The sequence below is a fragment of the Rhinatrema bivittatum genome, chromosome 2 (assembly GCF_901001135.1).
Source record: "Rhinatrema bivittatum chromosome 2, aRhiBiv1.1, whole genome shotgun sequence".
NCBI lineage: Eukaryota > Metazoa > Chordata > Amphibia > Gymnophiona > Rhinatrematidae > Rhinatrema > Rhinatrema bivittatum.
In genome coordinates, this window is record NC_042616.1 from 412559783 (window position 1) to 412584450 (window position 24668).

Below are 24668 nucleotides of genomic sequence, written 5' to 3' on the forward strand. Positions count from 1 at the left end.
ATGAACCAGATCTTTTGGGTTTTTTTTTTTTTAAATCTTTTTTATTGGCACTGAATAGATGAAATGCAAGAAATATGCAAACACAGAACATTGCCAGCTACTGCTGCCACAATGCATCTTGCAATTAATGCCAACAGGGTTTTAGCGGCACAGAAGAAAGTATGTGAAAATCCAACAAATACTGAATAATGAAAAGCGACCAAAATAAACCTACAAGCAGTAGTATATGAACCAAACTCAAAAGATTGATTTATTTATTTTCTTAATTTTCTATACCGATGTTGGTAAATACCTTCACACTGGTTTACAGTGTATCTTTAAATAAAATAAAAACCATAAAATACAATTTATCTTAATAAAACAAAATACAATAAAATTTAAACCAATCATAAAGGAAACCTCAATCTTATAAATACTTAAAATAAAGTAAGATTACATAACAAATAAAAATACTCAAATGAAAAAACAACAATTATTAACATAAAATAAAAACTCACCAAATTACTAACTAGCTTCTGTTTGAAATGCTTGCACATTGTTTGTGTACCGGCATTCACCCACCTGTGCCAGGTGAATGATGACTCAAAAATGACATACTTTAGAAGCATTGTGTTTCCAGCTTGGCCAGCCCTGCTTTATAGAGAGCACCCACTTGGTGCACAGAAGCAGCGTAGCAGGGCTAGGCCAGGGCTTCTCAACCGAGTCATCAAAACCAAGGCTGGATCTGACAAAAACCAAGCCAGTTAGTTGCTAATCCTCCAGAAAATGAAAAGCCAGTGGAGCCACAGAGTGCATATAATAACACAGGAACAAACGGGCAATAACACTGCAGCATGCAGTCACTGAAACAATTAAAGGAACTTACCATTTAACAAACACTGCAGAAATGATTGGGTTTTTTTTGGGTGCTATGCCAGACTGTTTTTGGATAATTTAATTCATCATGGCAGTAGCAAAGATCTCCTTATAATTTAAGTGCTCAATGTCCTTTAATAAGCCCTCTCCCCCTCACAGCTCTTCTCATGCATATCCTCTCTCTTTCTGGGCCAAATGTACTAAGCATTTTTCCCATAGGCACAAAATAGGAAAAGAGTACACCTTTAGGATATCTGACTCAGCACAGATTGAGGCGTTGGATTTGCAAGGATGGAATCAAAGCTGCCTCTAGAACAATCTTGTCATGAGCAGGTAGGGCGCAGGTTGGCTGTACATTCCCTCCGGTTGGAGTCCTCGCCACCATTGCGGCATGAACACTTGCACGCCACCACTACAGGATAGGGGATCTGTCTCCAGGTGCACTGATTCATCAGTCTGCCTGTGCTCAAAGGGTCTTTGCCCATCCAACAGTGCCAGGCTAAGAGTTTAATGTGGGTGAGCTGTGCTTGCCGGCACACCATGCCTGGTGGCCAGGAGCAACTGGTGTAGGAGGTGTTGCAGTCAGTGTGGCGGACCCAGCGGGGCCAGAAGACAGGCCCGAGGTCCACCCAGGAAGACGTCAGTTTGCAGGTGGCGCTGTCCACCAGCCACTGATGCAGTCGGGCACTGATGGCCTCCGTTGTGTTGCTGGATTCTCCACGGGGCAGAAGGGTGTGCAGGTTCAGCTCCTGGGCTTCTCGCAGCAGCTTTCTCTGATACCGTGTTGCTCCATCTGCCAGATCCTGGCTCAAGGTCACCAAATCTGCAACATCAGCACTGCGGTTCTGTGGGTTCTCTACGGACATCCAAAAGGGATCAAACGAGGGTCCCAGGAGCCTCAGCAGCCTGGCAGCACGCAGGTGCTTGGGCTTTGGGGAATAGTGATAGTCATCTTGTAAGAGGGACAAGCTGTAGGGCCTCAGGCTAGCTGATGGCTTCTTCCTTATAGTAAGGACATCAGAGTTTATCAGAGGGCCTTCTATCTTCTTCTCGGGGAGCGGGGTTTCAGCTAAGGACTCCCCTGGCAATGGCAGATCCTCCACATTGGAGGGAGGTGCAGCCTCCACCGAGGAGGGCAGCAACGCCCCAGACCAGACTAGCAGAAGCAGGCAGGCACTGACCTCTCTCCCATCCATGGCAGGTAAATCACTCTCCTCCTTCCTTCTTTCCTCTTCTCTCCCGAGTGCAAGAGATTTAAAAAGCTGCTGTTGTTTCAGTTATCAGTAAATCCTTGAATGAGGCCTGTCCCCCAGCCCCCGCCCCTCCTCCCTTTTCTTCTTCACCCTTCACCCTTGCAATGTTGCGTCTGAGACTAGCAAAGATACAACTCAAATCTCGGGCCAGAGAACAGAATGGCTCGCCGGGCTTCAGAGGATAGACACTCCGGACCAGCTCTGCCCGCGACAGGCCTTCCGATGAGCCAGTGGTTTGTGGCAGCAAGCTTTCGAGCTGGCAGTCCGAGATTGCAGACTGATTTACCATCCCCTGGCCCCTCTGCACAGCCAGGGCGGGAAGCTGATAATACTGTTATCCCCCGTTGCCTCAAGCAACGGATGCTGTACGAGACAGCTCATTACGGGATAACTTAATCTGTCAGACATAATAATAAGTTGGTTTTACCTAGCTTTTTTTTTTTTAATCCAAATAGGATCATAAAGCAATCTTGGCAGCATAGCAGCTTAGACAATGATTGCTGCTGCTGTTAATTATGATAAAAGAAGTCAGAGAACCCTTGACAGATCCTTAAGTATATGCCAGACTCTGACCTGGATACATTTTATGGTCATTTTGACAACGCTTGATGACATCACAGTGCCGCTGCATTATGCTCGATATGACTAACATTGTTTAGGGTCCTTTTAAAGAAGGGGGGTGGGAGGGGGGTCGTTCATACAGAGAATGTGGATGCTTTAAAAGCGGAAAGAGCTGACATTGTTGCATTCGGGATATGTAGTAAGCAAAATAAAATCCTAACTACAGTTACATGGAGATAAGGTTCAGCTTTGCACCAGGTTGCATGAGAAGTGTTTGGATGGAAGCCTATTGACTCGGGTTGTCATCCTGGAAGAAAAAAAATAAAACAAAGGAAGATTAAGGAGTAAAATACAAACGTGAGGATCTCATTAGACTACTGTTGAACAACAGCATAGGCAACATGGATTGTAGAAAAGGTGAGGAGAAATAGTTGCTTACAGTCTAAGCAATAACATTTCAGATCTGCAAGCCCTTAATGGCAAAAGTAGACTAAATATTATTGTTATTACAGAGACATGGGTCAATGAGTCCTATGAATGGAATATGGCCATACCAGACTATAATCTGTTCAGGAAAGACAAGGATGACAGAAAAGGAGAAGGAATTCTTTATATAAAACGAGACCCTCCCCCTGTAAGTCTTGGGGCCCTGGAGGTACAGCCTCCCACCTCCATTCAGAGAGAGTGTGCGAGGACAGGCTCTGACTGGAGTGTGACCCCTGCACGATTCAGGCTACAATACCTGAAGGGGCCGCAGCAATCAGTAGCTGAAATATTGGCAAAGAGGCTGAAAAGAATACTCCCAAAGCTAGTGCATCCAGATCAGGTGGGATTTGTGGTAGGTAGATAGGCCAAAAGTAATTTTAGGAAGGAGTTGGCAGCTCTGTGCCAGATTACTAAATCTAATGAACAGGCACTGTTAATTGGAATAGATGCAGACAATCTTTTGACAAAGTGGGCTGTAAACATTTGTTTTGGATATTGGAGAAACTTGCATTTCAGGGATCTTTTGTAGAACATATCACGGGACTTTATGATTTCTCAATACCAATTTTGATTTATGGCGAGGTCACGAAAGGTCTGAAGTATTAGCTATGGATCCTGAATTGCAGAAAAGTTGGAAGAGGTGCAAGAAATTAAGTATCTGGGAATAAGATCCAGGAAATTACAGACCAGTGAGTCTGACGTCTGTGCCGGGCAAAATGGTAGACACTATCATAAAGAACAAAATTGCTGAACATATTGATAAGAATAGTTTAATGGGACAAAGCCAACATTGATTTAGCCAAGGGAAGTTTTGCCTCACAAATTTGCTACATTTTTTTGAGGGCATAAATAAATGTGGATAAAGGAGGGGTAGATTTTAAAAGAAGCACGCGCTTCCCGCCACGCACACGCTGATTTTATAACATGCATAACGCCGGCACATGCATGTTATAAAATCGGTGGGCCGCGCACACGTTTGTGCAGGTGGCGCGTGCAAGGGGAGGTAGACTTCCGCAATTTTCGCATGGCGACGCATTACGTCCTTCCCCAGTTCCCTCCCAGTCCACTCCTTCCCTACCCCCCTACCTAACCTCCCTTCCCCTTCCTCTCTCCTCCCCACCCCCTAAACCCTATCTTTATTCTTTTCTTCGTCTTGTTTTGCAACTTACTTCAGCTCTTGAGCTGAAGTAAGTTGCGCACGCAAGCAGGCGAGGCTACGGGACAGCGAACAATGGCGCTGTCCCGGCCTGCCACCTGCCCCCCCCCCCTCCGACCCGCTCCTTGCAGGAAGGCCGGCACTAGTGCGCATACCGGCATTTACATGCGTGGCCGGGCCTTTTGGAAAATTGGCTTGGCGTGCACAAGGCCCGGCCACACGCATAAAGGCCGGATTTTACGCGCGCACCCGATTTAAAATCTACCCGATAGTGTACTGTATCTGAATTTCCAGAAAGTATTTGACAAAATTCTTCATGAGAGACCTCTTCGGAAATTAAAAAGTAATAGGATGGGAGCAGTGTCCTATTGTGAATTGTCAGTCGATTAAAAAATAGAAAACAGAGAGTGGGGCTAAATGGTAAATTTTCCCAATGGAGAAAGGTGAATAGTGGAGTGCCCCAGGGATCTGTTCTGAGACCACTTCTTTTTAATATATTTCTAAACAACATAGAAATGGGAACAGCGAGTGATGTGATCAAATTTGCTGATGACACAAAATTATTTAAAGTTATTAAATAACAAGAGGCTTGTGAGAAATTGCAAGAGGACCTTGCAAGACTGGGAGACTGGGCAAGCAAGTGGCGAATGAAATTTAATGTGGACAAGTGCAAAGTAATGCACTTAAGGAAGAGTAACCCAAATTATAGCTAATAATCAGGTCGATACAGTAAAGTGTGCTCCGTCGGAGCGCACTGTCAGCCTGCTCTGGACGCGTGTTTTCCCTTACCCCTTATTCAGTAAGGGGAGGAAAACACGCGGCCCACCCGCGGCACCTAATAGCGCCCTCAACATGCAAATGCATGTTGATGGCCCTATTAGGTATGCGCGCGGGATCCAGTAAGTAAAATGTGCAGCCAAGCCGCACATTTTACTCTAAGAAATTAGCGCCGACCCAAAGGTCAGCGCTAATTTCTTCCGGCGCCAGGAAAGTGCACAGAAAAGCAGTAAAAACTGCTTTTCTGTGCACCCTCCGACTTAATATCATAGCGATATTAAGTCGGAGGTCCCCAAAAGTAAAAAAAAGTAAAAAAAAAAATAAATTTGAATTCGGCCCGCGGCTGTCGGGCCGAAAACCGGACGCTCAATTTTGCCGGCGTCCGGTTTCCGAGCCCGTGGCTGTCAGCGGGCTCGAGAACCGACGCCGGCAAAATTGAGCGTCGGCTGTCAAACCCGCTGACAGCCGCCGCTCCAGGCCAAAAGGAGGCATTAGGGACGCGCTAGTGTCCCTAGCGCCTCCTTTTCCTCGTTTGCACCGCGTCACCTCATTTGCATACTGGATCCCTCGCACCGGCCAAGGGCTGGTGCGTGCGCCGGGAGAGCGGGCGTTCGTCCGCTCTCCCGCGGTTTTACAGTATCGATCCGAATGCAAGGTTCCACATTAGGAGTCACCATTCAGGAAAAGGATCTAGGCATCATCGTTGATAATACATTGAAATCTTCTGCAAACTGTGCAGCAGCAACCAAGAAAGGAAATAGAATGCTAAGAATTAATTAGGAAAGGAATGGAGAATAAAACAGAGAATATTATAATGTCTCTGTATTGCTCCAGGGTGCGACCTCATCTTGAGGATTGTGTTCAGTTCTGGTCACCACAACTCAAAAAAGATATAGCAGTAGAAAAGGTACAGAGAAGGGCACAATACCCCTATGAAGAAAGGCTAAAGAGATTAGGACTCTTCAGCTTGAAAAAGGTCTATAAAATAGTGAGTGCAATGGAACATGTAAATGTTAATCAGTGGTTTACTCATTTGAAAAGTACAAAGACCAGGGGACACACAATGAAATTACTAGATGATACACTTAAAACTAATAAGAGAAAATATTTTTTTTACTAAACACATAGGGGCCAATGCAATATAGGTTGCCCAGCCTAACATTTTGGACACGCTAGAATAACTCCTGATGCAGTAATGGGATTAGCGCATCCAAACAAGCACGTAGCTAATAGCACTCATTACATATAAATACCTTGTAGATGAGGCTATTAGCTATTCCCACAATGCAAAAAATCATGTGCACCCAACATGCACGTTTTAACATGGAAAGTTTAACACCAGCCCCCAGAGCTGGCATTAAATCTTGTCGCACATCAAGGGCTCAAGTAAAAAAACAAAAATATTGCTTTATCGTCACGATACTAAGTAGGAGATACCACAGAAAGCAGTATTGTCAAAAAATAAAAAATCTTGACATAAAAATAAAATTTTGGAGCCCAAATATACATCCATAATATACACGATCCAGGCCATGTATATTATGCGTGTAATTGTCAGTAAATTAGCTGCCGCAGGATAAAACAGACACTCGTTTTGAGCGTCTGTTATCGTAACCCGCACACAGCACACGACTCCTGGGCGCCCATTGCTAAGGACGCACTGGAGATGCACAATTTATCCCCAGTGCGTCCTTTTTAGTGTGGCAGCTCATTTCAGTATTGCATCAGGCGCACAGGGGAGGTGGATGTGCGCACATTGGAAAAACAGGCACCCAGTTTGGACGCAAGTTTTTTTTGTGCATAATATTGCATTTATCCCATAATCAAGTTCTGGAATTCATTGGTAGAGGATGTGGTGAAAGCTATTAGTGTAGCTGCATTTAAAAAAGGTTTGGACACGTTCCTGGAGAAAGAGTCCATTAACCATTATTAAGGTAGAGTTGCAGAAATCTGCTGCTTATTCTTACTTGTGACCTGGATTAGCCACTCAGTGGGGAAGTGATGTGTTCGAATTTCCTTGTCCCCAATAAGAATCTTGCAGATGCATTTTGAAGTAACTGTAGTGGTTTTATTACACTTGAGGGGAAGCCTAGTAAAAGTGAATTGCAGTAGTCTAAGTTTGAAAATATAAGTGTTTGTAATACAGTGCAGAAGTCTTGTATTATTGATAGAGGTTTTAGTTGATGTAATATTCTCAACTTGAAGTATCCTGTTTTAATTAATTTGCTTAAATGCTTTTTCAGTGAAGTTCTCGTCTATCTGAATTCCTAGGTCTTGTACTTCATCTGATGGAGTAATATTGGTGTTATGACCGTCTGTCACAGACAGCTGCGACCGCTATTACTTCGTGCCTTGCTGCCCTCTCTCCTTTGGGAAGACTCGAGGCTGTGGCTAGCCGCCTCCAACCCTCATAGCTCCGTCTCGGGACTCCCCAGGGCGGCGAGGACGCCACCGACCGTCATGTCTCTCCCGGGTCTTCCTAGGCATGCGTGCGCAGTCCATGGCCCTCCTTTAAGGACGCCAGGGCGGGAACCTCAGGGGCGTCTCCCCTTGATGGCATCACTAGCCCTGGACTCTTAAGCACCATCGGAGCCTGGCTCTAATCGACTTGACAACGAGTTCCCTCCTTGCTGAATCCTGCTGTTCTCGCTACGGACTTCGGTTCCTGGTTCCTGCTTCCCTTGGCGTGAGACACTCTCGTGTACCCACATCTCGGGGGCCCCGCTCCTGTCTCTGGCTAACCGCTCCTCAGAGGGCCCTGCGCCTTGGATGCTGTCTACCTTTCCCCACTCCTCGGGGCTGCTCCAGGAACTACTCTACTCTAGAGCCTCTACTTCGGTGTACCCCGCTCTGCGGACCATTGCTGTGCTGCTCTGCTTCGTGGAGACCCAGCGCTGGTGTACCCCGCTCCGCGGGCCACTGCCATCACTTGTGACTAAGCCGCGCCCCCCATTCCTCGGGTCAGCGCTTCTGAACTTGAGACTGTGTGGTGCTTTCCCGCTCCTCAGGACAGCGCCTTGCTACTTCTGTTACTACATTCTGCTCCCCGTTCCTCGAGGTAGCATCCTGCCTATCTCTGAGACTGTACCACACTCCCCTGCTCCTCAGGGTAGTGTTTCCTCGCACTTACAATCTATACCCCAGACCACAGTGAATAATTATTAACAGCAATGTGAAGAATGGTCATCTTAAAGAGAAGAGATCTATACAAGGAAGTCAGCTGAACAAAGAGAAATTGAGGATAGGCAACAGTGATGTATAGTATTATATAATCATGTTTTAGTGAAGTACAAAGTAGAAATGGGTGAAAGCCGCATATAGATTGTAAGTGGGTATATCCACAGGGAAGTTAAGTGTAAAATATTGCACTACAACATGATATATATCATTGTATAGACCTTTGGGGTGATACAGCTGACTACCATTTTGTATTTGATGGAATGTTTTTAAAGTGTGAATGAGTGAGTGTGTGGGTTTATATTTTAGGACACATTTCCTAAATTATTTTTGAAATCTGAGATAATAAAATTGTATGCTTTTCTCTTACAAATTGTGTGGCTATATATATATAGAGAGAAAGTGGTTCCATTTCACCCATTGAGTATACCTAAGATGGAATGTAACCATACGAGCAAGACATGTTCCAGGGAACTTGAACCTGATTGCGGATGCTCTTTCTCGTTTCAAGTGGGACATCTTCAGGGCAGAAGCACCACAGGCAAGTTCACAGGGAGAGAATTTCCCAGAATATCTTTGGCAACTCGGCATGATGAAAAGTGGAACTTAATCTGGCAATCCCTGGCACCAGCGACATGGAAATCTTACATGGCGGGCAGAGGAGTGGTGTCTCAGTTTTTGATATCGTTGGGATGGAATGGGAGGAGGTGCGGGAAGGTGATGTAGTCCAGTTTATTTTGTGGGCAAAAGGGGCAGGTTATTCACTAACATCGGTCCGATGTCATTTAGCGGGATTTGCGTTTTTTTCAGAAACTGGGGGGTTGGCGAAATCCCACTGGCAGTTTCCTAGTTAGGAAGATATTAGAAGGTTGGAGCCAAGGGTATGCGGCACCGCCTGATAAACGTAAGCCGATATGTTATACTGACTTGTTAAAATTAGCTGAGCATTTGACGGCAGTTTGTCGGTCAGAATACGAGATATTGTTGTTCAGATTAGCATTTTCTTTGGCATTTTTTGGAGCCTTTAGGATCTGTGAACTGGTTGGCAGATCTACAGTGTGCAGAGATAGGTCAGGTTTGTTGGCTCAGGACGTGCGGGTTTATGAGCATCGAGTGACGATGCGCATTAGGAAATCCAAGACTGATCAAAAAGGAAAAGGAACTTGGATTTCTTTGATACGAGCATGTAATGAGCTCGCGTGTCCTGTAAGGAATGCTCAAGCTTTTGTAAGGGTAAGGCCCAAAATTGGGGAGCGGTTCTTGGTACACCAGGATGGTTTACCTTTAACCATTTACCAATTTTCTCGTGTGTTACAATGCGCTGTTGAAAGTTTAGGGTGGGACGTGGGGAAGTACTCACCGCATTCATTTAGGATTGGAGCAGCGACGACAGCGGCTGAGTTGGGGTGGTCAGCGTATCGTATTCAGGCGCTAGGCCATTGAAAGTCTGAGGCCTTTCGGACATACGTGCGAAAGTAATTTGTCGGTAAGATGGAAATGAAGGGATTCTGTGTATTTCGGTTAACGCAATTCTTTGTTTTGCAGACATGAAAGTGGTGGTGCCTAATCGAGAATGTGCCTGGGTCGTGAGTCATTCTTTCGTTCATCGTGCACAGTGGAGGGCTGTGAAGAGGCCTTACGGCGAAAATTTGAATTTGAACGCTAGCCAGTGGACTATGCGCTGGTTCGGCAAAGGGGGAATGCGACGGGGGGAGTTGCTTGCTTTTCTTCAGGGTAAAATTCAAATATGGGGTGTTCCAAAGTTGATTATTATTCACTTGGGAGGAAACAACATAGGTAAGCTAACTTGTAGGGAACTCGTGAGAATTATGCGCAAAGATTTGGCAACTATTATAAATAGTCTGCCGGATATGAAAGTAGGTTGGTCCGATGTTATAATTCGGATTAAATATCGTGATGAACCCTTATGGCGTAACGGTGTTAAGAAATTGAATCGTCAAATAGGCAAATGATTAGCTCAACAGGGTGGTTTTTGGGTAAGACACAATTGGTCTTGGGAGATATTAGGGGATTTATTTCTGGGAGATGGGGTTCATCTTTCGGATATTGGCATAGATTTATTTAATAATGCCCTGGAGGAAGGATTCAAGCAACAAATAATATAGTAGTTGGCTGCAGTGGGGGAACAAAGGCAAACCAGTTTGCCTCTGTTTGTGGTGGAAAACCCAAGCCATAAGTTGTAATGTATTGTTTTGATTTGTGAAGGACATTGGAGGGGGGGGGGGTGGGGTGGGGTGAAATGCTTGTGTAGCTTGGGGCTGCTACACGGGAAGGCCTAAAGAGCAAGGGGGGTGCCGAGCCGATGCTCAGGCCGCAAGCTTACCCTCGCTGGTGCCGTGGCGAGGTAAGTGGAAGGGGGGCTGAAGTAGGCTTACCATTGGGACGAGGTGCTAAGCGAAGAGGGGCATGAAGGAGGAGGGGGTGGGGGGGATTAACATTTGGTATTATGTATAAGTTGAAAGCTCGGGTTGTGTTTTTAATAAACTGAGGCCTTATTTTAATGCCATATAGTTGTCTATGTGTTTTGTACAGGGAGAGAGGGTTGGGGGGGGGGGGTGTTACAATAGGAGTGGACTGCTTGTCTCGGGTCCCTATGTTAAAAGTTTTAGGACAGATATTTTTGCAGAACTGCAGCGACTATTTAAAGAAGATGTGCCATGGGATGGTGTGAGGGATTAAAGGAAGTAGAAAATGCAATCTCCGGTAAACACAAATGAATAATAGATTTGTTCTTGCTGTTAGCCAGGAAATGTATACTTATTAAATGGACAAATAAATCTTTACCAACAAAGGACATGCAGTGGAGTTTTATGTCAAAGATTTTTCATATGAGAAAAATAAATATATGGCAACATATCTATAAGAAAAACCCAAAAGAAGGGAAAGGGAAATTGTAAATCTCCCAAACAATTATTTACTCAAAAAGTAATCATTTATTTCAAATCAAAACAGCTAAATGAGTAGAGACGGTATCAGAGCAAAGTGCCTCTATTTTAAATCGCTGCCTCTCGCCCGCAAGGCAGTATCAGCCTCAACGGCACTATAATTGTAATCATCTACCGACACCCTCATAAACTATTATTTTATTTAAGATTTATACCTTTCATTGTCTCTTACAAAAAACTATTGCTTTATTCCATCCCTTGTAAGATTTGGGGAGGAGTTGCTTCTGTGGTTGTGATTAACATATCTGTAAGGTCATGACAAGTTTCTTGAAGAGCTTTCAAATGATATTGCACAGACAATAGATTTGTTATGTCAAAAGTTTCACTGGAAAGAGAGATAGCTATAACATTTCAGCCCTGCTTAAAAAAAAGTAGTACACTGTGCTGAAGGGAATCTAAAGCAGGTGTTTATTTGAGATTACATGTAATGGTATGTAATTGAATAGTGCAGAATAGGGGTGTATGTGACATGTGAATGGTTGATGAATGTGATGAATGTATGAGCCATATATGGGGCAGAAATAATTCAGAAGATTAATGTGGAATTTTTGGAAACAATTTGTTTAAAGGATGTATTTTTCTTTCTTTATAATGGAAATGCCTATTGTATATGTAACATACTGATATGTTGAAATATGTTCTTTGCTATTGTTGTTACAATCAATGGATATAGCCTTTTATGATTTTTCTTTGGTGGCCATGATAATGAAGTATGATCTTCTTTTATTTAATACAAATTTTTTTTCTCTCTCTCTCTCCCTTCCTGCAGGTGATCTAGAAAGCTGTTGTTGCGTCTGTTGGTGCTAAACAGTTTCGCCCCGTTTGCCTCACCTTATTCACGGCTCCTCCCGCTTACCTAGGAAAGATGGCTACCGCCACATCTACAAGCCGACCATTCCGGCGTCTCCGGAACGGCTATGGTGTAGCCTCCCGCCATGCTCCTCCCAGGTACCTACTAGGGTGCGCGCACGTCACCCATGACTTTATTCCAAACTTGGCGCGAACCTCGAGGGTGTTCCCCCTTGCTGACGTCACACCATCCAAGTATATAACCTCTTCTAATTTGCTAGCTCGTTGAGTTAGCAAGGACTTAATTTGGACTTGTCTCTGGACTCAATCTGTTTCTGTCTATGCTACTCTGCCGCTTCTGTGCTGCCGCTGGAAGCTCTTTCTCTGCCCTACGGGGTAACTGCTAACCTGCATACCCGCTCCTCAGGGGCCCTCCGCTTTATTTCAGGTGCCTTACAGGGAACAGGTACTCGCTTCTCGAGGGCCTGCTCTCCCTGCCTCGGTGCCTGTACCTTCTTCTATAACCTGGTGGAATCGCATACTTACAGCAAACACCTAGTGAGTATTCTAACTCTCAGTCTATCTCATCCACAGTACTTCCTTGCTGGGAAACCTGCTTGGGAACCTTCCAATACCAACGGGGTGAGAAGGGCTCCCTCTGCCGAGGTCCCTGAGACTGCAACTACCAGACTGCCTCACTACTGCCACTTCTGGTGCTACTCTTCAAGCTGTATAATAAAGAACTAACATCGTTTGTGCGTTCTGAGTCTAGCCTAGTACTGTGGCTCTTCACAGGGCTCCTCCCCGTGGGCGTGGTCATCTACCATAGTACCCAAGGATCCACCCAAACACTGCTCAACCATAACAGCTGTGTGTTCATGCAACAGCTATACTACTATTGGTAGGTATTTAGATTAGGCTGTGATGATAAAATTAAACTAGCAGCTAGGTCTGGCTGACAGACTACAACCAGGACCGGTGCAAGAGTATTAGGCACCTTAGGTGAACCTTCAGCCTTGCACGCCCCCCCCCCTCCCCCCAACTCCTGATCTCTTTGCCATTAACTTTCAGGCCCATAAGCCACCTTCTCTTCTCCCATCAATAAAAAACTCAATAATTATGATGACCCCACCACCACCCCTTCCAGAACAATTTTGCCCGAACATGTAATTGGATACAGGAAGGAGAATTTTCAAAAGTCAATTAGTGGGTACATTTATGAGTGTACAAGGGCTTTAAGAAAATTGTGCAGCCTAAAAATACCTAAGAGTATGCCAGGTTCAAAGGTTTTGCACCAGTTCCCTTTAAGAACAGGTGCAAAGCCTGTAGGTAAAAATACCAGTGGACTTTGCACCTAAATATACCATTTTGAAAATTACTCCCATACTTTTGTAACCCTCACTTGGGGTTTTGTTAAGTCCCAAGGGCACACAATCTAATTTATTTCTTTGGGGCTGCTCCGTCTAGCTGACTTATCCCCCTGTTTACTTTCAATCCTGGGGGGGGGGGGGGGGGGGGGAGCTCTCGCTTATGGCCCAGAAGATGAAAAGAGGTTGTAGTGTGCATATACTGTGTGATGAGGTGAGAGGCTGGGAAAATTAGAGAGGACAAGGACTGGGCGTAAAATAATAATTTACTGATTCATAAAGTTAAATAAAGTCCATTGTCCAAAATTGAGTGTACATCTGACTGTTGATACAGGATTTCTACATGGTAGGTAGGTGTCCTTATTAGGGACCTCTGGGTAGAGCCCATGCTGATTTTAAATGCGCTTACTCTCCCATCGGCCGTCCCGTGGAATCCTAGTGAGAGGGGTCCCAATTAACTGCAAAAATCCTACCTTTAGGCACCTTCTTCCCCTTGGACACCCAGCCTGTCCTGGTCCCTTGATGAGCAGCGATCTGGGTGGGGGTCTCCTTCTCTTGGTCTTTCTTTCATTGGTTCAACTGTTCCTCTATCCTTTTAGATGTTACTTCAGTTGATTTCTCTTGTGGAAAAAAATCAGAGAATTGGACAAATTCTCAGCATTACAGTCACAGTGAGGAAAGGGGGATGCAAAAACCCCTCGCCACTAATTCAAAGTCCAAAACACATAAAAAGGGCTGTGGGGGTGCCCATAAATACATGCTATTTTTTTAACCTACATGCATATGTCTACAGCTGTATGTTACAGCTCCCTGGTAGGCCCAGGAGTCTGCTGAAAATTGGGGGAAGAGAGAGATTATCTCTTTAGAGGGCTCAGTCTGGTAATCTATATATGGACCATCGTAAGGGGGCACTTTCATTCAGGGTGAGTTTTTGGGAGGTGGGTTGGGGGGGGGGGGGGGGGGGGGGGGGGGGGGTTACAGACACATTCAGAAGTATCCCTTGTAAAATTCACATCATTAAAGTTTTTTAGACCTTATAAGTGTTGAAAAGGAGTTGATTTGTACAATGCAGCTAGCAGAGAATGCAGGGTACAAATCAACTCCTCTTTTTAGAATTTTCATCACTTATAGGGTCAAAAAAACTTTAATGATATGAATTTTGCAATGGATACCTCTGAATGTGTCTATAACAACACCCCCCCCCCCCCCAAACCCCAACCCACCTCCCGAAAACTCACCCTGAATGAAAGTGTCCCCTTACAATGGTCCATATATAGAGTACCAGACTGAGCCTCCCAAAGCAGTGCTCGCTCTCACTCTCTTTCTTCAGCAGACAAATGGACCTAACAGGGAACTGTAGCAAAGTGCTGCACGTAACACATACATGCCAGCTGGGAAAATATCACCCATGCCCGGCCCCTTTTCCACCTACTTTTCCTGGGCACCCGTACCTCAATGTATATGCGCCCTTCCCGGCTATTTAAAATTCAAGTAGCTCCCACTCAGGCCACTTATACACGTAAGTGGCCCTTTTTTGCACACACAAGGCTTTTAAAATCTAACTTTTAAAGTTTAACTGGATACTTCTTCCTAAACTGGGGTTCATGCTGTCACTGGTCTTCAGCCCCTGTCCCTTGAGTAGGGCCAGCGAGGATGACTTTCCCCAGAGAAGCAGGGTGAACTCAGTTCCTTTCAGTAATACAACTCTTCTAGCCTTCGCTAGCTCCCGCAGCAGGATCCATCACTGGTGCTTGCCTACCTAGGGTTTAGAGCAGGCTCACAGGTCTTTGGTTCCCTGGTGAGAGCCTTTTTGCCCCTACACGGTATCAGGCTCAACAATCAATCTCTTCTGTAACTTAAAAGTAAGAAGGCTCCTCTGGCAGGGAGTGCATGATGAAGTATCCCCTCTGAAAGAAAACTCCTTAAGGAAAGGCTGGGAGGCCTCACCAGAGTGTGGGAAAAAAAATATCCTTAGTCTCTGACTGCTCCCTCAAACTGAACCCACGGTGTCTTAAAATGGCTGGGCTAAATAGCACTGAGACATCCAATCAGAGCCTCTAGGTGGGAGGGACTGAAGGATACGGATGGCTTTTAATGAAAAGGTGTTAAGGATAAGGATAGTGGCATCTAGTAGCCAGACCTGGTAGGGGGGTGCCACACTTTTAAATATTAAACTTCGTTTTGTAGAAATATATCTATATCTATCTATTGATCTATAAAAAAACAAATCAGGCAATAATAATAGTATTCCATAAAGTACCCAGAAAATATGTATTCAAATCAACAAAGAATGAACACTCATGCTACCTTAAGCAACTAGCCTGTTTAACAAATTACTATAAATTACTACAAAAATTACTCAAAATTTATTTCATATGCAAACATTTTTATTATTTTACAGAAAATTATTTTTTATTAATGTAAAAAAGTATTTTGAAAAAGATTTCATACAATGTCACAAATATATTAAATCACAGACCAGAATTCTAAAACAAAAAAAGTCTTTTTTGACAATGTAAAATTAGAACTATCTTAGCAAATCTCATTGTCAACTTGACAACGCTTCCATAGGATTGCTCAACTGCGAGACACAGCTCTTCCTGAACAATGATTACTGAAACTTCTTCAATGCCCTGAAGGCTGAAATTATAGCCGTCTCCTCTCTCGACAAAAGGTCTTTTGTTTCACCTTCAAAAGGACTTCATCAGGAGAAGGAGATCCACTGAACAAACTGGATCATTTACGCATTTACAGCCATGCTCATACCGGCAACATTAACAAGGTAGAAACATGTTTAAAACTACTACAATCTTCGAACACAGGAAATCTGACTTGAGCCTTCCTTCCAAAGCACACACACACACACATATATATATATTACAAATATGTTTCAGAAATCTTGTCACAGTGTCTGAATATATCATCTGATTTTGGGGATTTAAACTGCAAAAAAATAAATAAAAAATCCCGCAAAAAGAAAATCAAGAAATGCATAACATTAATAAATTAAAAGAAATCCATATGCCTAGGCTGAAGATAGTCTTTGAAATGATTGGCTGGCTTCTTTAGCTGGGTTGAACTAGGAAGTTTCCCCTTATTGCTCACCATTCAAAAATGTTCAAGTTCATTCTGTCGCTTAAGCAGCAATGACACGGACTCACTCCTCTCATTACCAGGCACGTTGTGAAGTACAGAGAAACCTTGCAAAAAGGGTCACTCAAAACCTACCCAGCAAACCTGCTACACCAAAACATCACGGACTCCCAGGACTCACACAGCAAGAAAAAGGCAACACTGCAAATATTACACAGGGCCCTAGAACAGCATTACTGCTCTTTCCAGCACAGAAAATGGGTGGCCTAGTGGTTATAGTGTAAGGGCCTGAGAAGCAGAGAAACCTCCTCCCTCACTGGCAAGCCTTCTCACCTTTAGCAAGTCCCTTTATCACCTGCTGCCTCAGATACTCACTAAAAGCTGAATTTTCCAAAAGCTGTGCCTGTGAAATTCAGCATATGCATGTATAAATTGCATATACTCGTGTACGTGCTTGACTAAATCTATGCATGTAAAATAGGGACAGTCCAGGTGGGGGCCAACATTAACACATGTAAGTTGCTATTTTAGAAGCGATTTGTAAGGGTAGATTTGGCAGTTTACTCACACACATTATACCTATTCTTTTTATCTGGAAGAAGTGATCACAACCATCTTAAAAGTGAAACACTGACTAGGTGGAGTATCTGGGGAAAATGAGGGCGGTTGAGGCTGAAGAGCTAAGAGGGTTTCGGTGACCTGCAGATGGAGTGGGAGAACTGGTAGACTAATTGGTAACACTGGTAATTTCATTGCAGCACGCATGTCATAAAAGCTCCTGACTTACACATGTAAAACTGGATTCATGGGAAGTAAATGCGTGTAAATTACGCAGGTAAAATCTCCATTTGTAGATTTGTAAAGTCAGAAGTAAAAATGCGCAGATATACCAGTTGTGCGCCACTTACACGTATCCAGATAATTCTTACAAGTGTTACTTATCTGGCTTAGCGTCAGGGAAAGGGGGCACATTTCCCAGTGTTCAGACGGTTTGCTGGGTTCAAGGCTGCTGTGTTGAGCTGTGCCATCTTTAAAAATGGCGCGGGCCATCCAGTACTCCTACCATGTGACAGGGGCCGGCCAATGGCACGGATACCCTGTCACATGGTAAGGGCAAAGGGCCATCGGCGCCATTTTGATTAGTGGCAGCCGACGGCCCGAGAGCGGGAGATGGCTCCCGGGACCCTCACTGGACCACCAGGTACTTGAAAAAGGTTTTGGGGGGGTTCAGGAGGGTGGGGGAAGCTAAGGGAACAATTTTAAAGGGTCGGGGTGGGTTTAGGGATTGTTTTGGTGTGCCGTTTTTCCCGCCCTCCCCCAAAACGATAAAAGAACCCCAGGAACAAAATCATGGGGTTCTCTTATCGGGAGCCCCCAATTTCTGACGATTTTGAAAACATCGTCCGATATTTTCAATTGTCCGAAGCCCGATTCACATCCCTAGTAGTTTCCCAGAGCAGGCCCATGAGCTCTTACCCTGCTCTGGGTTTAAAAACATGGCTATTCGGCATTCCATTTCCGCAGACAGAAAAAGGATAGCAGTAAATATCGTAACAGTGAATGTTATTTTAATTCTGTACAATAAGTAATATTTTATTATAGTTTAGTTTATGTATGATGTCTATTTTATGCTACATATTTGTAATTTGATTTTCTGTGAACCGCCAAGATTGTTTACCAGATTGACAGTATACCTGTGGCGTAGCCACGGGTGGGCCTGGGTGGGCAGCTGCCCACCCAATTTGGACCCAGGCCCACCCAACTGGAACCGGAAGTGGGGCACCGGACCTGCAAGGCCATTGCGGGATCCCATCTCCACGTGGCAAAAAGGAGGACCCAGGGCCAGAGCGCCATTCCGTGCATTTGCACAGCATACACGGGGAAGCGATCCTGCGGCCGTAGGGCCCACTGATCTTCCTATTTTTTGGGGGGAGGGGGAGGGAGCAGAAGCGCTGCACACAGCTTCCGTTTCCTCCCCCTCCCCTCCCCAAGCAGGAAGATCAGTGGGTCATATGGCCCAAAGATAGCAGGAGGTCGGTGGCAGCAGGAGAGGCCAACTGATCTTCCTGCTTGGGAGGGGGAGGAAGCGGAAACTGTGCGTGGGCTTGAGTGTGTATGTGTGGGTGAGAATGGAAGCCTGAGGGTGTGTGTGTGTGTGTGTGTGTGTGTGTGAGAATGGGAGCTTGAATGTATGTATGTGTGGGTGAGAATGGGAGCCTGGGTGTGTGTATGTGTGGTAGAGATGTGGTTCATTTACCCCGAAACTGATTTTCCCCGAACTACGAGGAAAATTAGTTTTTCGGGTTTGTACGGGGGGAGGGGCACATTTTATTTTTTTAAATAAAAAACCACCCCAAGCATTAAAATTCATTGTAATACAACCCCCCCCCCCACCACCACCACCACCATTCCGATCCCTCCCCAAGACTTACTAACATCCCTGGTGGTCCAGTGGGGTCCCGCGAGGGATTTCTCCCTCCGTGCTGTCGGGCTGTCTGGCCTGCCTCGATCAAAATGGTGCCGATAGCCTTTGACCTACTATGTCACAGGGGCTACCGGTGCCATTGGTCAGCCCCTGTCACATGGTAGGAGCACAAGATGGTGCCAATGGCCATGTGACACATAGAACTCACAGGACTAAATTCAAACTCCAATCCGGACACACCGAATGGATGGGAGGACGCAAATGTTTGACCCCCTTAAGAAACCAAGCAATATCCGGATGCACTGCCAGTGAACAGCCGTCAAAGTTTCCCCGCAAGGCACCTAGAACTGCAACTGGTACACGAAGGGAATTGAATGCCAAGCCCTTAGAGAGGCCCTGTTGCAGAAAGTCAAGCTCCCGAGGAACATGCACCACTAAAGGGTCACAGGAACGCTTATGATACCACATCTCAAAAAGCTTCCAAACTCTCAAATAGGCCATAGAGGTGGCTGGACGTCTCACCTGTAGGAGGGTGGAAATGAGTTGTTCTGAATAACCCCTCAAGCGTAAACAACGCCTCTCAAGAAGAGAGAGCGATGGTAACTCACAATTGTTTGTAGCAGTGATAGCTTCCAGGCAGTAGAGAATCTTCAGAGTGTCCAGGAACATGGGCCCTCGAGAAGCGAGTACTGGTTCCTATCTGTAATCTGAAAATAAAGAAAAGATCGAGGCCCCCGAGGAGCGGGTACTTCTGGTAAGTCCGAGGAGGCAGAGTAGCTTGGGAGGTGTAGCCGATGCAATCCCCTTACCCAGCTTGGAACAAATCCCATTGCGTATCCTTATCCATATCCGTCCTTGCTAACTCAATTTGCTAGCGTTTTCAAAGACCTTTAAATATTGGAAGCAGATGATGTCATCTCAGGGGGACGCCCCTGAGGTTCGCGCCCTTTCTGGTACAAGAATCGGGATGCGTACGCGCACGTGCCCTAGGCATCAGGACAAGATGGCAGAGTTGCAGCGTTGAGCCGGTCCGGGGACGCCGGAGGGAGACGGCATGGAGACGCCATGGTAGCCAGCCGTCCATCAGACCTGGAGGGAGTCGCCACAGAGGTAAAGAGGGCGGAGTGAGGGCGTCGAGCAGTGACGGTCACAACACCTACTACCCCAGAAGCCGGCGTCGCCCCAGACCCCGGGATCAGATCTCGCCTACACTGGGGAGAATCCCCTGCGGGGTGAGCCTGATTAGAGAGGTGCTGACTAGGGTCCATACCCCGACCTCTTTTCTCAGGCAGGTCTGAACCTGCCCCCAGGAGACCGGGCCGCTTTGCCGCCGAGCGTTTCCTTGCCAGGAAAGCCTGGTGCATAAGGAGGACAAATTCTGGGGAAAACCCCTCTGGGTCCCCCTCCCCCACTGGAGAGTTGGCTAGGTGATATCATCAGTTCCCCCGGTGAGGTCTTCCCTCCCTGGAGCTAGAACAGGTAGAGAATCCTCTTCCCATGAAGCCGAAGGCAAGACAGACGTTCCCTCCTCGAGGGAGGAGGCAAGAAGCCCTGAAGAGCCCTCTAACCCCAGGGAACACGCTGCGCATAAGGAGGCCGCATCTAACGCCTGGCCGCTTGACCCACACACGCGGCAAGCCTGCGATTCTGTTTTCAGTCCCATCCACAGCAGCGCGCTGATAGTCTGAAGTGAAATAGAAAAGGGCGCGAATAAAATAAGAAACGCTCGGAGCTGCAACACGGAGAAAATTTCAGTCAGGCAGGACCAGAAAAACATACTTTTCTTGCTGCGTGCTAAGAGACTACCGGCTGAGGAGAAAAAACGCGCGCAGCCGTGCTGCGGGAAAGGAGCCTATCTATCGTGAAATCGCAAGGCCCCCAGCAGGGAAGCGGCAAGTAAATGAGGCACACGGAGAAAAACTCACTCTTGCCCTCAGAAAATGACCCGGAGCCCCAGGAGCTGAGGGGAACACTGCTGACAGCTTCCCCGGCTGGCCTTAAAAGACCCGGTCCCTCCTGCACCTCTCCTTACCTCAGCACTGAAGACTGTCAGTCAGTCGCAGTGAAAACAGCTTTTTTTTTTTTTAATTAAACTTTACCAAGACACAGAGAAAAGCTATTGCAGGAGACAAGGGAGCAGCTGTAGCAGAGATGGTGGTGAGTAGCCAGGAGCCCCAGGTCATCAGACACCGAACTGTGGCGGGCGAAACCCTAACAGGAATATCCAATTCCCCAGACGCCCGGCTTCTACTGAGGGATGGCCCACGAAGGCGCCTAACACCTCAGGAAGCAACCGTAAACCAAAAAATTAAATTCAAACTAACTAAATAAAAAATATAGCTAAAGACTGCAGGTGCGCATCTGTACCACCCTCTGGAGTCAGAGAAATACTGAGTGACTGCAGGTGGCACTCTCGTTATGTAACAGTGCCCAAAGTTCTAATTGTTCTCTGACTTCACCTGCTGGTAGGGATACACAACCCACTTTTCTGGACTGATCTGGGTATGTTCAGGGATGGGAGCTTGAATATGTGTATGTGTGGGTGAGAATGGGAGTCTGGGTTTGTGTGTGTGGGTGAGAATGGGTGCTTGAATGTGTGTATATGGGGGTGAGAATGGGAGCTTAAAGATGTGTATGTGTGGGTGAGAATAGGAGCATCGGTTTGTGGATGAGAATGGGAGTCTGGGTTTGAGTGTGTGGGTGAGAATGAGTGCCTGGATATGCGTCTGTGTGTGCATAAGCCTGGGGAGGGGTGAGAAAATGAGAGCTTGTATGTGTGTCTGCAGAGAATGTGAGCTTGTGTGTGTGGGGGGGAGAGCACATGAGAGAGAGAGCTTGAGTGTGTGAGGGAGTCTGGGAGAGAAAGCGTGTATGTGTGTTTGTGGAAGGGAAGAAGACAGTAGTAGAAGAAAGACACTGAAAAGGAATTAGGAAATGAGTGCCAAGGGAAAAAATAGGAAAAAGAGACCAGGACCAACTGATTAGAAAAATACAAAGATCAGACAACAAAGGTAAAAAAAAATAAATTATTTTGAGATGTTAGATATGCCATCTTTGGGAATGTGCATTTCTTATGTTTTTGAATTTTGCTCTTTGTTCAATATTCCACTGTTCAGAGACTTTAGTTTCTCAGGCTTTCTATTTTGGTTTTATCTGCATGTTTCTGTTTCTAATTTGTGGTCTCTTATTTCTATATTAGGTAAAGATCGGTCTCTGTTTTGCCTGTGTATGTGACTGAAATGCAGTATTTCTGCTAGTGTATAGTTTCTCTGTAGTAGTAGTCCAGCTTGTTCTGTTATTCCCATAGCGTAGGCGATGTATTAATGTTCTAGGAGGGCCTGGTATAGTATTTGCATTGCTGCTTTTTCATAAGGTTGCTGTTATTTGAATCCTGAGAGTCAGTGCTGTGACTGTATGGCAAGGTTCTAGATGCCTCTTTCTTTGCAAGAGTTTGTGTTACTTCACAAAATAGCAGTGGAGGGTTATTTTTTGCTGAGATAACACCAGAATTTGAAATTTTTTTTCATGTTAGTTGTAATGTGAATTGCCCTAGCTCTGCGCTGCACCTGTTCTGATGATTAATTATATTTTATTGTACTTATGAAGATTTCTGGTTTTCTGCAAAGATGGTTCATGAAGGAATACATTAATTTTTGTTTTATTACATGACTGGATCTGATTGTTTTCTGTACTTGTGCATTTATAAACTGCAATAAATATAAAATAAATTCTGATTAATAAGGAATTTTTAATGCTGGTAAGTGCTTGAAATAATTGAGGTAAAATGTGTTAAAGTTTCATGCATGATGCATAATGGCTGTTGCAAATTACTTAGAAAGCCATTCTAGGGTGCAGTATATGGCATTATTTATAAAAAAGAAATCAACTGATAGGTCTCAGACCTGCATGCCTACAGCCTACCCATGTTAACCTTGTGCCCACCCAAAAAATCAATTCTGGCTACGCCACTGCGGTATACAAATAAAATAATAATAATATTAATGTGAACTTGTACTGTCAAGTTGTGAAGTCTGTCTACAATTGTGTACATGCTGTTCTTGGAAGGAATCTATTGTGCAAAGACCTGGACTGCCTTTTTGGACTGAAAGTAAGCTTTATTCTACTTGTTACGTACCTTTAAGTTATCTGCAGTGCATAAGTCACGAACTGTTCTATTGTTTGCATCTCTAATAAACATTTATTGTAACACAGTAAATCATCTGTGCAAGTGCTGCAGACTTCAGCCTGACACTAGGTCAGATAGCTGGATAAGTCTGAAAAGGGCCTACTTATCCAGATAAGCAGCACTATTTTAAGACTTATCCAGCTATCTGACTTACAGCCCGATACTGTAAAACCGCGGGAGAGCGGACGAACGCCCGCTCTCCCGGCGCACGCACCGGCCCTTCGCCGGTGCGAGCGATCCAGTATTTAAATGAGCTGACGCGGTGCAAACGAGGAAAAGGAGGCGCTAGGGACTCTAGCGTGTCCCTAGCGCCTCCTTTTGGCCTGGAGCAGCGGCTGTCAGCGGGTTTGACAGCCGACGCTCAATTTTGCCGGCGTCGGTTCTCGAGCCTGCTGACAGCCACGGGCTCGGAAACCGGACGCCGGCAAAATTGAGCGTCCGGTTTTCAGCCCGACAGCCGCGGGCCGAATTCAAAATTTTATTTATTTTTTTTTTTACTTTTTTTAACTTTTGGGGACCTCCGACTTAATATCGCTATAATATTAAGTCGGAGGGTGCACAGAAAAGCAGTTTTTACTGCTTTTCTGTGCACTTTCCTGGCGCCGGAAGAAATTAGCGCCGACCGGTCGGCGCTAATTTCTTAGAGTAAAATGTGCGGCTTGGCTGCACATTTTACTTACTGTATCACGCGCGCATACCTAATAGGGCCATCAACATGCATTTGCATGTTGAGGGCGCTATTAGGTGCCGCGGGTGGGCCGCGTGTTTTCCTCCCCGTACTGAATAAGGGGTAAGGGAAAACACGCGTCCAGAGCAGGCTGACAGTGCGCTCCAACGGAGCACACTTTACTGTATCGACCTGTTAATCAAGTAAGTAGCACTTTTAAGATTTATCCAGCTAAGTAGTTGCATATAAGCATGTATGTGTGCATGCGGAAATCTACTCCTGCAAAGCTGCTACTTAGCCAGATAAATTAGAACTTATCCAGATAAATGCTGCTTTTTAAGGCTTATCTGGATAAGTGGGAACTTTTTTTCTTTCTTTGTCCTTTCTGCCTTTTTGTAATTTTATTTTATTATTATTATTTATTACTGTTATCTATTTTTCTCTTCTTTTAAGTTTTTTTTTTTAAACCACGTAATGTATTACTTTGGCAGCACACGTGCAACCTGTCAGGCCAATAAGTTGCTTGAACCTGAACCTTTAACTGAAAGACCCAGGAACAGATGAGGGCAGTTTATAGGTCACCATATGGGGTAGGAAGGAAGCAGAGGGGGAGAATATTGCCAACCCATAGATCATAGATTTTAACAGTCTATACATTTTGCTATTGCTTCCTGTCGCAAGTACTCTCCCCCAAATTCTATTCGTTCCTCCAGCTGACTTGCATACCTTAGAGATGCTCACATATAGATGCACAGCACTGCACATGTCTAGAAGTGCTTTATAAATGATAAATACTAGTAATATAGAGTAAAAAGCATCTGGAAGTGTAGGCTTTTCTTTTCCAGGGATGCAGGTTCAATTTGGTACATACAACAAGCAAAAAAAAAAAAAGACGTGGGGGCTGAGAGGT

The 24668-nt window shown here is 45.2% G+C and overlaps 1 protein-coding gene across 1 annotated transcript; it reads right to left on the reverse strand.

Annotated features, from left to right (window-relative positions):
- Positions 1–26: 26 nt before the first annotated feature.
- Positions 27–2152, reverse strand: LOC115084809 (noggin-1-like). Its single transcript, XM_029590120.1, has one exon. It carries the CDS (start codon positions 2049–2051, stop codon positions 1179–1181), a length of 873 nt encoding a protein of 290 aa, XP_029445980.1. The 5' UTR covers positions 2052–2152; the 3' UTR covers positions 27–1178.
- Between the last annotated feature and the right edge of the window lie 22516 nt (positions 2153–24668).

Coding starts and splice junctions, on each gene's coding strand:
- LOC115084809 (XM_029590120.1), bottom strand. CDS start 2,051: ATGGATGGGAGAGAGGTCAGTGCCTGCCTGCTTCTGCTAGTCTGGTCT.